Source organism: Podarcis bocagei (genome assembly GCF_964188305.1).
Source record: "Podarcis bocagei genome assembly, chromosome: 12".
Classification (NCBI taxonomy): Eukaryota; Metazoa; Chordata; class Lepidosauria; order Squamata; family Lacertidae; genus Podarcis; species Podarcis bocagei.
In genome coordinates this window covers 58,620,120-58,634,509 of record NC_138137.1, presented here as the reverse complement: position 1 = coordinate 58,634,509, position 14,390 = coordinate 58,620,120, and the positions used below count along the sequence as shown (strand labels likewise).

The window sequence follows — 14,390 nt, the reverse complement described above, 5'->3', positions numbered from 1 at the left end:
AATTAAAATGCAATTAGATGCAATTAAAATAAACGCATTTAGTTGCATTTCAGCTCCCTGGTATGTCAACGCAAGAAACAAGCAATAAAATAAAATAAAATACGAGACACATTGCACAGGCCTTTGTAAATCAAGAAAATCTTTAATAAAAATACATTTTAAAATAAATAAATAATGGTGTATTTTACGTATTTATTTTAATTGCATTTAAAGGCATTTAAAATGCAATTAAATACAATTAAAATAAATGCATTTAGCTGGATTTCAGCTCCCTGGTATGTCAATACAAGGAAATAAATACTCTAACGAGAAAGGCAGGCGCGGGACGGGGAGCGGGCGCGCACCCGACAATGACGTAGAAAAAGGGGCGGTGCGGAGGCGGTGCTTCCCTCCCGTGTCCCGCCCACCCTTCCCCGCCCGGTCGCATCCAAGCTGGGGCTGCTGCAATGCAGTTAAAATAAATGCATTTTGTTGCATTTCAGCTCCCTGGCATGTCAATGCAAGAAACAAGCAAATAAATAAACAACAGTGTGTTTTATGTATTTATTTTAATTGCATTAAAATGTATTCAAATGAAATGAACATAAACGCATTTAGCTGCATCTCAGCTCCCTGGCATGTCAATGCAAGAAACAAGCAAATAAATAAACAACAGTGTGTTTTATGTATTTATTTTAATTGCATTAAAATGTATTCAAATGAAATGAACATAAACGCATTTAGCTGCATCTCAGCTCCCTGGTATGTCAATGCAAGAAACAAGCAAATAAATAAATAACGGTGCATATTTATTTTCATTGCATTGAATTGCATTAAAATGCAATTAAAATAAATGCATATTCTTGCATTTCAGCTCCCTGCTATGTCAACACAAGAAACAAGCAAAAAAGTAAAACACGAGACACATTGCACATGCCTTTGTAAATCAAGAAAACCTTTAATAAAAGTACATTTAAAAATAAATAAATAACGGTGTATTTTGCGTATTTATTTCAATTGCATTGAAATGCACTTAAAATAAATGCATTTTGTTGCATTTCAGCTCCCTGGTATGTCAATGAAAGAAATAAGCAAATAAATAAATAAATAAATAAATAACGCCGTATCTTCTGCATTATTTTAATTGCATTTAAATGCAATTATTTTAATTGCATTTAAATGCAATAATTTTAATTGCATTTAAATGCAATTAAAATGCAATTAAAATAAATGCATTTAGCTGCATTTCGGCTCCCTGGTCTGTCAATACAAGGAAATAAATATAGGAAAGGCAGGCGCGGGACCAGGAGCGTCCGCGCCCCCGACTATGACGCAGAAAAGGGGCGGGGCGGAGGCGGCGCTTCCCTCCCGAGTCCCGCCCCCCTCTCCCGCTCGCTCGCTTCCAAGCCGGGGCTGCTGCTGCCGCCGCCGCCGCCGCTGCTCGTCCCTCCGAAATGGCCTTGAAGCTGCCGCTCCAGCTGGGCCGCTCCTCCCTTGCCTCCAGTAAGCCGGACCCAGCCACGCAAGCCCGGCGCCTCGGCCCAGCTAGGCCTCGCCTCGGGGAATATGCGTGAGCCTCCAAGGGGGTGGAGGACTCCAACTCCCATCAGGCCCCGCGGGAGGAGCCTATGGCGAGGGATGCTGGGAATTGGAGTCCGGGGGAAAGGAGGTGGCAGCCAAGATGGCGCCCTCCGAAGGCTTTCGCAAGCGCTGGCTCCCGTCAGCCCCTGCGGCCAACGTGCTGTTCCCGGGGGATGATGGGAGTTGTAGTGCAACGGCAAGTCCAGCCTTTCTCAAGATGTGGGTCTCCAGATGTTGTTGAACTACAACTCCCATCACCCCTAACTAGCAAGGCCAGAGCTCAGGCATGATGGGAGTTGTAGTTCAACAACATCTGGGGACCCACAGCTTGAGAACCACTGCTAGCCTCTGCTCATCCCTCTCAGTTTTGAACTGGGGTGCTTTTTTGCAGGGTGGGAACTGGTTTGAACTGGGCTGCAAAAATGGTGATAGGCCGAACATATTTCTGCCAGGTTGTCATTGTACCAGCCTGTCTTTGTCTGCTTCTGTGCTGATGTTACTATTCTTACGACTGCTCTCAATAATAATAGCAGTAATAGTAATAATGATAATTTATTTTGGGTTTGGGCTGCTTCAACATGCCCCCAGGCTTAAAACTGTGGTGTTTCCCACCCACCGCTTGTTATAAGTTGCCTCGTTTATTATAGCGGTTAGGTTGCCGCTTTGCTAGGACACATAGCTGTCAACCTTCCCTTTTTTTGCGGGAAATTCCCTAATTCCAGCGCCGTTTCCCGCTGCTATCCCGGATTGTTAGATAACCCGTAGACTGTCCCCAGGGCAGGTGAGGCTGCTGATCCCTTATTTTCGAGGCTGCTGTTCCCTTATTTTCAAATCTGAAAGCTGATAGCTATGTTAGGACATCCCCTTGAATAGTGTGATAAAATAATAATAATAATACAGTGGTACCTCGGGTTAAGTACTTACCGGTAATTCGTTCCGGAGGTCCGTTCTTAACCTGAAACTGTTCTTAACCTGAAGCACCACTTTAGCTAATGGGGCCTCCTGCTGCCGCCGCGCCGCTGAAGCACGATTTCTGTTCTTATCCTGAAGCAAAGTTCGTAACCCGAGGTACTATTTCTGGGTTAGCGGAGTCTGTAACCTGAAGCGTATGTAACCTGAGGTACCACTGTAATCATCATCATCATCATTTTTATTTATATCCCGCCCTCCCCAGCCGAAGCCGGGCTCAGAGCGGCTAACAACAGTAAAAGTAACACAGTTTACATAAAATCACAATCAATGAATTGAAATCCGTTCTAAAATCAATTCATTCTAAAATCAATTCAGAATCAAATTAATGGCAACCATTGGGCTAGAGTTCTATGGGGATTACAGAAGGTGGGGGTCAGATAGATGCTCCTGAGATCCTCTCGTTCAAACAGCAGCACCCCTTGCATTCTGTGTGGGAACCGATGGAAAGCAATGTTTTCCCCGGGTGCTCGTGAAGCGAAGGGGAAATATGCACCCATTTTTAAAAAATGTGACACAGGTGCAGTTTGTTAAAAGCACAAGGCAGCGGACAGGAGCCAAATGGTGACAGCTCAGCTTGGGAGACCTGTGATGTTTTCAGAGTCATGTAAATTTCAAATCCAGACCTGCAGCAGCATTCTGACCTACAGCATCCAAATTCACAGGAATTCTGAGGAAATTCAGAATAGCTGCCCCTCTTTAGCAAGCTGTGCTTATAGCGGTAACGCCTTTGTTCTCAAGAAAGTACTTGGCTATTTTTGTTCTGCATTGCATAAGTTTGGCTGTGCGAATGGCTCTTTTTGTAACTTCCTGTAATTGCATATCTATGGTCACTGACTGTAGATATGCTCTCCTTTATACTCTCTTCTTGGTGAACACAGCTGGGTCATAAAATGTGAAACCCAGTGGTGTTTTCCCACTCTTTCTGTGCACACTTAGGACTGGAGTGCTGATGGTCTACTTAGGTTGGCGACTGTGCATGTGGTATCAGGCAGTAGCTGCTTTATTCCTTATTATTATTATTATTATTATTATTATTATTATTATTATTATTATTATTATTTATTTATTTATTTCCACATTCATTCATTCATGATAAAAGGGCTCATGGGCTAAAGCTGGGCCTCAACTCAATCTCAGACCTCTCTTTTTAAGAGTAAGTAGGTTAGGTTGGGAAAGACACTCCCTGAGACCTTGGATATCTGCTACCAGTTGGAATAGATGGGTTGTGCTGGCTGCAGCTTAAAGTAATGGACATGAGGCAGGAGTTGATAATGCAGGTGAGCTGCGCACAGGTGAGCTGCAAGCAAGCTGCTGGCCAGCTCTGTGGAGCCTCCTTTTATTGACATAAATATGCAAACCAGGCAGATACATTTTGGGCTGTGCCCTTTACACATCTTCCAATCATGCGATGGTGGGGTGGTACAAAGTTATTTTGGCACCTGTTTCCACCGCGTCATTTCCCCCTTGCACAGTGTATGACGAAGGAGACAAAAGGTCTCAGAGACAAAGGTTACAGACAGGGCACCGCAGACTACTGAGACTGCAAAAGGTTAGACAGTGGGCACGATGTTCAGACAGCTGTGGATTGTCTGAGGGGGGGAGTGTGCCCCACATCCAAGGTCACACGTTGTGCAGAAGTGATTTCCGGAGCCGCAGAAGAGAGTCACTGCGTTGCGCTGCGGCTTGGTTCTGGGGCAGCTTGTGGGTCTTTTGAACAGCCTCCATGGGCTGCTTCTGGCCCCTGGGCCGCACGTTGCTGACCCCTGGTCTAGATTAACATGCTGGCAAGCTTTCATATGGGTGTTATTATTGCTTAATGTCATTTTAGGCTTCAGTGCTCTCTCCCTTTCCTTTCCAGGTTTGTATAGGAGTTTCTTAATACATCGCTCGGTTGGTTGGCTTCTGTCTGTCTCGGGATACAATGGATGAGTTTGCCTTTGGGGCCGAAGTCAAACTGTTGGGCAGTCACTTGTTTTTCCAGGCTGATTTAAGCAAATGGAAAGTGCAGGTATTCTAAGAACGCCCTTCTGAACCATCACTTCCTATTTGTATATCGTAGGGTCTGTGAAGCTGCACAGAGCTTTGGGAGGTGCCCCCTTCAGCACAGAAGGGAATCCTGAAATCCCTCCCAGGCAGCCGCTCAAGAAAGCAAAGTTGCCCGTGGGTCGTTTCGATGAGGCAGAAGAGTCCAGTGCAGAGAAGGAGCCACTGGAAAGTAGGTATTTTATGTGTGGGTGTAAAATATAAATGCAAACATTTGGGAAATGGTAGACCCAGTTCTGACATGCCATGCCTCTCAAACTGGGTAGTAATGGCAGCTGCCGAGGGCATGAAGATCTTCAGCAGAATTTATTTGGCCCTTCCTCCAGCCATTTTCAATGTTGTTGTTGTTTAGTCGGGTCCAACTCTTCGTGACCCCCTGGACCACAGCACGCCAGGCACTCCTGTCTTCCACGGCCTCCCGCAGTTTGGTGTCAAACTCATGCTGGTAGCTTCCAGAACACTGTCCCACCATCTCGTCCTCTGCCGTCCCCTTTTAAAAAAACCAGTCTCCAGTCCGGCTTGGAAATCTGCTCCACTTCCCAGTGGCCGGGGGCTTCTGGAGCCAATTTTCAAGCGTATTTCTGCTTCATCTAGAGAGCTTGGTTTCCTCTGATTTAATTTGCTGTCGTTTTATCCTTTGGTGGGGAGTTGCTGCAGGAGCTGCTGCTGTAGCCGGTGTATAAGACGACCCCCAACTTTTGAGAAGATTTTCCTGGCTTAAAAAGTAGTCTTATACGCCAGAAAACACAGTATATATGTTTTTTAACATATCATTTTCAACAATTATTAAACATACTTTTGTATCTTATACATTTTTTTTTACTTCCATCAATCACATCTGGAAATTTCCCAATCTTTTCCACTTAATTTACATTTCTTACTTTCACTATTACATTTAAGTATCATAACTAATAGCTCTCTTCTTTCTAATATTTCATATATTCCTCCTTGCAAAACATCTTGTAGTCCTACTAGCGCAATTTGTTGATTACGGTTGCTCTTCAAATAGTTCGTATATTTCTTCCAATCTTCTGTGAATCTCTGGTCCCTGACTTTCCAAGGGATTAAGACCCATCGGCAACCCTCACCTGGTTTAGCCAGCCAGCCGAAGCTATTTCCCCAGGTGTGGCCGCTGTCACATACTGACAGCTTCTAGGAGCCACAGGTGAGAGTCGTGTCCAGGGTGGGGAGTTGGAGAAACTAGGTGCCCAGCTAACTTGGCTTGCCTTGTAGCCCCCTGCATAAGGAGAAAGGTAAAAACTCTTTAAAGGACTCCAGGAATGTGACACAAGAGTAATCCTCTGGTAGTTTATAATAATAATAATCATATTGTCAGGGGTTCAGAAGCAGAGACGCAGAGAAGGGAGGAGACAGAGAGCGAGGGGGAGGAATACGAAGGAAAGATGAGTGGGGATGACGAACCGAGATCGCCGAGCTTATCCAGTGAGTCCGAGGATTCCCAGAAGGGAGCGCCAGCAGTCAGAGCAAGGGGGGAAAGCAGGGGGACACCCCAGGAAGAAGGGTCCAGAGAGGAATCAGAGAGCAGCAGTTGGAGATCGGGACCCACGTACCCAGACGGGAACAGCGGGGAGAAAGGGGACCAGATATCGGGTTCCGGAGGCTTTCAGAAGGAGGGAGGGCATGAGTCAGGAGTAGTCACGCCCACCTCGGGGAGCGACGAAACGATCAAGAGGAAGGTTGAGAGTTGGGCGCGCGCGCCAAGTTCAAATGTAGCGGAAGCTGGCGCAGTAAGCAGCCCAGAGAGTGAACCAGGTCCCAAAGCCCGCCGCAAGGAGGCGGAAGGGTCAGGGGGGTCCGCGTCAGAAGAGAGTAGGAAAAAGGAGACCCCGGGGGGCAGAAGGACCCAGAGACGGAGGGAAAGGCGCAGGAGGTGGAGCAAGGCTAGGGTATTAAGCTGGTGTGCTAGAGGCGGAGACTCAGACGGGTCTTCGCCGGTCTGACCTAGAAGAAGTAGGGCTGCATATTGCAGTTTGGAAATGGAAGCTGTAATCCAATAAAGACTCTTTTAACCTGAACGCTGGCTAACGTGGTCCTATGTGAGCTGGGACTGAGTGGCAGCCCTGACAGTAAGACCCGTCTCATTTAAGCTTCGGACACCTGATACCTCGCAGCGGAGGCAGAAGCAGCGAGAGGAGGAGATTGGTGTTTGGGAGCGAGCTCACAACGGTTGGCAGAGATGACGGAAGCAGAGAAAATTTCAGCGCTGCAACAGGCAGTGACCCAATTGAACGCGGAGGTACAGGCATCCAAGAAAAGGGAGGAGGATGCGGCAGCCGCCTACAGAGATCTCCACGCCAGGTTTGAAGCATTGGTTAAGCATGGGCAGCCAGGACCCAGACCGGAGGGGGTTGGGTTGGCACGGAGAGCAGGAGGGCTTGTGGCTCACTTCGATGGGAATTTACAACAGTACCCCAATTTTCGAGCAGACGTAATGTGCGCACTGCAACTGCTGGCGAAAGACTTTAGGGATGAGGAAGAGAAAGTGGGGTTTATACTATCCCATTTGCATGGGGATGCTAAAGCGTGGCTACGCAATTTGTGGAGGGATAAAGATCCGGCACTTCAGAATGCAGATGCCTTTATCAAAGCGATGGATGCGTGCTTTTTATCTACCATTGACGTGGATCTTGCCCGACGGGAGATTCGTGGACTGAAACAAGGGAGGGCGAGCGTACGCCAGTATCACGCCCGCTTTTTTGCGCTGGTCAGTGCCTTGGAATGGGACCGGGATTCGCCCCCAGTCAGAGACCTATTCTGGGAGGGTTTAAGCAGTGCTGTTAAAGACGAAATTGCGAGGGGGGAGAGGCCCCGGAGCACGCAGGAGGTGGTCCAAAGGGCGCTGACTGTGGGGGTGAGGCTGGAAGAACGTCCGTGGTGCAGAGACGAAGGACGTGGAGGGCGCGAAGCAGCGAGAAGTTTCTCTTTCGTTCCCAGGGACGCTACGCGTGCGCAATCTACACCTCCGCCAGGAGGGGGAGTGGAACCTATGGAGGTGGGAGGAGCCAGGGCTCAGTCAGCTACCAGAGCCCCTGCACCGGCGGCAGTCAAGACTAAACCTCCTAGAGGGACCAGGAAGTGTTATATATGCGACAGCTCTCAACACTTGGTGAAAGAGTGTCCCCAGAGGAGCTCCAAGCACACTGCAGCCTCCGCAACGGTGAAAGCGGCCACGCAACACAGCGAACACCAGCAGGGAAACGACGATGTCTGGCTGGAGACAGAGGCACTGGGGCCCAGCCAGACGCATCACTGAAGCAGTCCCCAGCGATCTTGCAACCCACAGACCCCCTCCCACCCAAACCAGTAGTGCAACTCACAGCATCTCTCCAGCTGCCCGATGGCGTCACTATCGAAGTCCCGCTTTCTGTGGATTCTGGAAGCAACGCAGACTTTATAGCACAGGATTTTGTGGAGCAGCACGCTATACAGCTATTACCGGCCACTCTGCCCCTGCAAGTCGTCACAGTGGATGGCAGAGAGTTGCTGGGGGGGCAGGTGGTGAAGCAAACGCCGCCAATGGTGATGCGCCTTGGCAACCACAGGGAAGTCATCAGTTTTAACGTCACATGACTGTCGGACACACCCATTGTGTTGGGCATGAGTTGGCTGGACAGGCACAGTCCGACACTGGCTTGGTACCAGCGACAGCTGATCTTCGGCTCCTCTTACTGCGCAGAACACTGCATCCTGCCCGGACAGGAGAGAGAGGAGGAGGAATCACAACTGCAGTTGGGAACGTTGCAAGCAGTCCCCCACAAATACGCAGACTTTCTGGAGGTCTTCTGCGAGAAGGAGGCAGACAAGTTACCACCGCACAGGCAATATGACTGCAAGATTGACCTCCTACCAGGGGCGACGCTACCGAAGGGGAAGCTGTATTCCATGTCTGAGGATGAACTACAGGAACTCAAACAGTTCATAGATCACAATTTGGAGCGCGGTTTCATCCGGGAGTCCAGGGCAGTAGGGGGCAGTCCTGTTTTCTTTGTGAAGAAGAAGGACACGCCCCAAAAGAGGCTGGTGGTGGATTTTCGCCTCTTGAACAAGATGACCAAGCCCTCTGATTTCCCCATGCCCAGGATTGACGACCTACTGGCGACGGTGCGCAAGGGGCGCGTGTTTACCAAGTTGGACCTGCGAGGGGCGTACAATCTCATCCGCATGAGGGAGGGCGATGAGTGGAAGACAGCCATGTTCACGCCTCTGGGCACCTACGAGTACAGAGTGATGCCGTTTGGATTGCAAAACGGTTCTCACTGTTTTCAAGCTTTCATGCATCATGTGTTGGCGGGACTCCTCTACAAGAAGTGCGTCTGCTTTCTGGATGACATCCTGATATTCTCCGAGTCGCAGCAAGCGCATGACCAAGACGTTCGGGAGGTGCTGGAGAGGTTGCAGCAGCATAGACTGTACGCCAAACTGGAGAAGTGCCAGTTCGACACGACGGAGGTGGATTTCTTGGGTTACAAGTTGTCGGACAAGGGGCTAGCCATGGACAGCGCCAAGGTGCGAGCGGTGTTGGATTGGAAGAGCCCGCGCAACCGGAAGGAGGTCCAGCGGTTTGTCGGCTTCGCCAACTTCTATCGCAAGTTTATCAAAGGGTTCGCGATGCAGACGGCGGCTATTACGGACACGCTAAGCTCCAAGAAAAAGAAATTCATCTGGACGGAGCAGGCAGAGCAGTCCTTTCAGGCACTCAAGCGTCTCTTCGCGTCGGAAGAGCAACTGCTGCATATCGACCCCAGCAGACCGATGCGGGTAGAGACAGACGCGTCCGATAGAGCAGTGGGAGCTGTCCTGCTGCAGAGGGACCCACAGGGGGTCTGGAGACCGGGAGCGTTCTACTCCAGAAAGCTCAGCAAGTCGGAGCAGAACTACACCATCTGGGACAGGGAGTTGCTTGCCATTCATGCAGCATTCAAAGCATGGAGGCACTTCCTGATCGGCGCCAAGCACACGGTGCAGGTCTGCACGGACCACAAGAATCTGGAGCACTGGCGCACGGCGAAGTTCCTGAACCAGAGGCAGATACGTTGGGCGGAGTTCTTTGCTGACTTCGATTTCCGAATAGAGTACGTCCCAGGCGACACCAACATCATGGCGGATGCACTGTCCCGAAAACCGCAATACCTCGAAGAGGCGACGCCAGCGGCAGCCATGCACATCTTCGCGCCAACAGCGTGGGCGTGCGCTTCAGCCACAGTAGACCTGGATGCGGTGCGGCGGGCGTTGCAGGACGACTCATTCGCGCAGGCGAAGATGGCCGAGGTGCACAAGGGCACGGCGAAGAGCGACGAGTTCCAGATACGGGACGGCTTGCTCTTACGTAAAGGGGCCATCTACGTGCCGGGAGATGAACTTCGCGCCAAGGTACTGCAGCAGTTGCACGACGCACCCACGGCCGGGCACTTTGGCACGGAAAAAACGGTGGAATTAGTCGCAAGGGACTTTTGGTGGCCCAGACTGAGAGGGGAAGTCGCGGACTACGTCGCGAGGTGCGACACCTGCCAGAGGGCCAAGCCGGTGCACAAACCACCGGCGGGACTGCTCGAACCGCTGCAAACGCCGTTTGAACCGTGGGAGAGGGTGGCCCTGGACTTTGTCACGGATCTACCCAGCTCGAGAGGCAAGACGGCTGTACTAGTGGTGGTGGACTTGTTCACCAAGATGGCACACTTCATACCGTGTGCGAAGGTGGCCACGGCAGAACAAACAGCCAAACTGTTCATAGATCACGTGTTCAAAGTGCACGGGCTGCCGCGGTCTATACTGTCCGACCGCGGTCGCCAGTTCATCTCGAATTTCTGGCAGAAGCTGATGGGCTTCCTGAACGTCAAAATCAACCTGACATCAGCGAGACACCCGCAGACCAACGGGCAAGCGGAGAGGGTCAATGCCATCATGCAGCAGTACCTGAGATGCTATGCCAATCAACAGCCTGCGACGTGGGTGGATTACCTGCCGCTCGCCGAGTTTGCCTACAACAACACGAAGCACGTGTCCACAGGGGTGACACCGTTCTTCGCCAACAATGGGAGGAATCCCAGAACCTTCCCGGGACTGGACAGAGTGGGGGAAGGGGAACCGCAGACGGCGGACGCTTTCGCGTCTGAGTTGCAGGAGGTCCACGATCAACTCCGACGGCAGCTGGAGCTAGCGAAGCACGCATACAAGGTGCAAGCGGACAAGCACAGGCGGGTTGGCGAAGAGATCCGAGTGGGAGACTGGGTCTGGTTGGCAGCCCACGCAGTGCCGACCAGATCGTTAGCCAAAAAGAAGTTGGGGCACAAGCAACTCGGTCCATACCAAGTCGAAGCGCAGATCAACCCAGTAGCTTTCAGGCTGGTGCTCCCGGAGGGTTCCAGGATGCATCCGGTGTTCCACAGGTCGGTGCTCACTCCCTACAGGACACTTCACAGGTTCCAGGAACCAGGAACAGCACCGAGTCCGTCTCAGGAGCGGTCGGAGGCGGGAAGATTGCCACAGCAGGACCCCATCAACGAAGTCACGGAGATTTTGGACTCCAGATGGGGGGAAGACGGAGTGGAATACCTCCTAGCCAGAGAGGGCACCCGGGCTAGTGCTAATAGCTGGGTGCCAGACTACGCTTTGGAGGAACCCCTGCTCAAGGACGAGTTTCATGCCCTTTTCCCACACAGACCCATGCCAGCAGGCTTCTTCGACGACTGGTTGTTCACGCCCACACTTTCCTCCAGCACGTTCCATGGCTTCGACTCGGACGGGGAGCCCGCACAGCGCACACATTCCCCAGAGGGGTCACCGGAGGGTTCGGCGTCCGACACCTCGTATTGGTGGGACGATCGGCCAGAGGAGCAGTGGCGCCGGAGGTGGCTGGAGATGCCAGGTCAAGCGACCGACGCAGAGACTGACATGGACGTGTGCGGGGAGGATCTCGGTTTCGAGCACGGCGGCACCGAAATGGAGGCGGAGCAGCTCACCGTTGACGAACGCGAGGAGGAAGACTCGGAGGTCTTCAGTTGGCGGCCAGCAACGAGGAGCGAACTGTATCCGGCATTCACTCCTGTGATGATGGAGCACCCTGCAACCACCCTTGAAAGTGGGGAGGGGGGAAGGGGGGGCTTCGAGGGGGGGATGGATGTCAGGGGTTCAGAAGCAGAGACGCAGAGAAGGGAGGAGACAGAGAGCGAGGGGGAGGAATACGAAGGAAAGATGAGTGGGGATGACGAACCGAGATCGCCGAGCTTATCCAGTGAGTCCGAGGATTCCCAGAAGGGAGCGCCAGCAGTCAGAGCAAGGGGGGAAAGCAGGGGGACACCCCAGGAAGAAGGGTCCAGAGAGGAATCAGAGAGCAGCAGTTGGAGATCGGGACCCACGTACCCAGACGGGAACAGCGGGGAGAAAGGGGACCAGATATCGGGTTCCGGAGGCTTTCAGAAGGAGGGAGGGCATGAGTCAGGAGTAGTCACGCCCACCTCGGGGAGCGACGAAACGATCAAGAGGAAGGTTGAGAGTTGGGCGCGCGCGCCAAGTTCAAATGTAGCGGAAGCTGGCGCAGTAAGCAGCCCAGAGAGTGAACCAGGTCCCAAAGCCCGCCGCAAGGAGGCGGAAGGGTCAGGGGGGTCCGCGTCAGAAGAGAGTAGGAAAAAGGAGACCCCGGGGGGCAGAAGGACCCAGAGACGGAGGGAAAGGCGCAGGAGGTGGAGCAAGGCTAGGGTATTAAGCTGGTGTGCTAGAGGCGGAGACTCAGACGGGTCTTCGCCGGTCTGACCTAGAAGAAGTAGGGCTGCATATTGCAGTTTGGAAATGGAAGCTGTAATCCAATAAAGACTCTTTTAACCTGAACGCTGGCTAACGTGGTCCTATGTGAGCTGGGACTGAGTGGCAGCCCTGACACATATAATAAAAATTTATTATCTATACCCCACCCATCTGGCTGGGCTTCCCCAGCCACTCTGGGCAGCTTCCAACAAAATATTAAAATGCAGCAATGCATCAAACATTAAAAGCTTCCCTATTTATTTGCATTTTGCTGTGCTTTCTCCTTCAGAATTTCCAGATGGCATCAATCCTGTTACGAAAGAGAGAGGCGGACCCAAAGGCCCTGAACCAACTCGCTATGGAGACTGGGAACGCAAAGGACGCTGTATAGATTTTTAAAGGGCTGTTAAAATGACATCATATTTGGGTGAAGGAAAACTGGTGAGGAGACCTTGATGTGCTGCGGAGTGTTGTATTTATTTAATGGCAATTGGGAAGGGATACTTTCTGTGAATAAATATATCTTCTACACAAGGTTAGCAGTGTTTGGTTGCCTTTTCTTTTTTTTACCTAGGTCCTTGGTGGTGATGTAAATATGAAGAAAGACAATAAGCAGACTTAATGGCCCTTATTCACCTTTCTTTCTGGAAATTCACAATAAGGGAAAAGTAGCAGATACAATTCTGGGCTGTATTAACAGAAGTGTAGTCTCCAGATGCCTGTTGTCTTAAAAAAGCAGAGGCATCACCTTGCCAACAAAGGTCCGTATAGTTCAAGCTCTGGTTTTCCCAGTAGTGATGTATGGAAGTGAGAGCTGGACCATAAAGAAGGCTGATCGCCGAAGAATGGATGCTTTTGAATTATGGTGCTGGAGGAGACTCTTGAGAGTCCCATGGACTGCAAGAAGATCAAACGCATCCATTCTTAAGGAGATCAGAAGAAGAAGAAGAGTTTGGATTTGATATCCCGCCTTTCACTCCCTTTAAGGAGTCTCAAAGCGGCTAACATTCTCCTTTCCCTTCCTCCCCCACAACAAACACTCTGTGAGGTGAGTGGGGCTGAGAGACTTCAAAGAAGTGTGACTGACCCAAGGTCACCCAGCAGCTGCATGTGGAGGAGCGGAGACGCGAACCCGGTTCCCCAGATTACGTGACTACCACTCATAACCACTACACCACACTGGCTCACTGGAAGGACAGATCCTGAAGCTGAGACTCCAATACTTTGGCAACCTCATGAGAAGAGAAGACTCCCTGGAAAAGACCCTGATGTCGGGAAAGATGGAGGGCAGAAGGAGAAGGGGGCGACGGAGGACGAGATGGTTGGACAGTGTTCTCGAAGCTACCAGCATGAGTTTGACCAAACTGCAGGAGGCAGTGGAAGACAGGAGTGCCTGGCGTGCTCTGGTCCAGGGGGTCACAAAGAGTCGGACACAACTAAACGACTAAACAACAACAACATATTAATAGTGAAATAATTATTAAGCTATTAAGGAGCCTACACAACACAAAACACTGTTGCTGTGTGTAGGCTTTATTTTATTTGTTTTTTATCTTATATTTTGGAAATGTACATCCAGTTATTTTTTTCCTTTAAAATTTTGGGGTGCCCCAAGAGAGTGGGGCCCTAAGCTATAGTTTGTTCAGCTTATATGTAAATCTGGCACTGGATGGGCGTCTGCATTGTTGTAAATAAAAATATGCCCTTTTCCCTTATGGGGTATCCAAGAGCCCATATAGAGTCCTTACATAGGTTCTTTATTTGTAGGAGAAAATAACAGAGGCCAACCAGAGAATATTGAGAAGCAAAGCAGCTAGTAAGCTTGATCTTTATTAATCTGTTGCAACAGGGTACTCCCTTCACACGCAGGAGAGGAAGAGGACCCCGAACAATGGCGTGCAAGGCCTTATAAAGACTTTTGAAATTCCCATTCTCTAGATCAAGACCACCCCCAGAAACATTATGCATACATCACAGAAGGGGTGTAACCTAAGACCACCCCTAAGATACATCCCACCTACATCACAGAAATTTTAATTACAGATGGGTAGCAC

The 14,390-nt window shown here is 50.5% G+C and overlaps 2 protein-coding genes across 4 annotated transcripts in view; one reads left to right on the top strand and one right to left on the bottom strand.

Moving 5' to 3' along the window:
• The window catches only part of LOC308569721 (uncharacterized protein), a 198,718-nt gene that overhangs the window by 65,406 nt on the left and 118,922 nt on the right, over positions 1-14,390 (bottom strand). The window lies entirely within an intron of this gene.
• Positions 1,339-12,870, top strand: SDHAF4 (succinate dehydrogenase complex assembly factor 4). Its single transcript, XM_081163983.1, has 3 exons — positions 1,339-1,482; positions 4,592-4,747; positions 12,626-12,870. The coding sequence occupies exons 1-3, from the start codon at positions 1,434-1,436 to the stop codon at positions 12,733-12,735; spliced, it is 315 nt and encodes a 104-aa protein (XP_081020109.1). The 5' UTR covers positions 1,339-1,433; the 3' UTR covers positions 12,736-12,870.

Excerpts from the sequence above, each read along its gene's own strand:
- SDHAF4 (XM_081163983.1), top strand. The coding sequence starts at position 1,434 with ATGGCCTTGAAGCTGCCGCTCCAGCTGGGCCGCTCCTCCCTTGCCTCC. Across the intron at positions 1,483-4,591 it reads CCGCTCCTCCCTTGCCTCCA|GGTCTGTGAAGCTGCACAGA; the intron begins GTAAGCCGGACC and ends TGTATATCGTAG. Across the intron at positions 4,748-12,625 it reads AGAGAAGGAGCCACTGGAAA|AATTTCCAGATGGCATCAAT; the intron begins GTAGGTATTTTA and ends TTTCTCCTTCAG.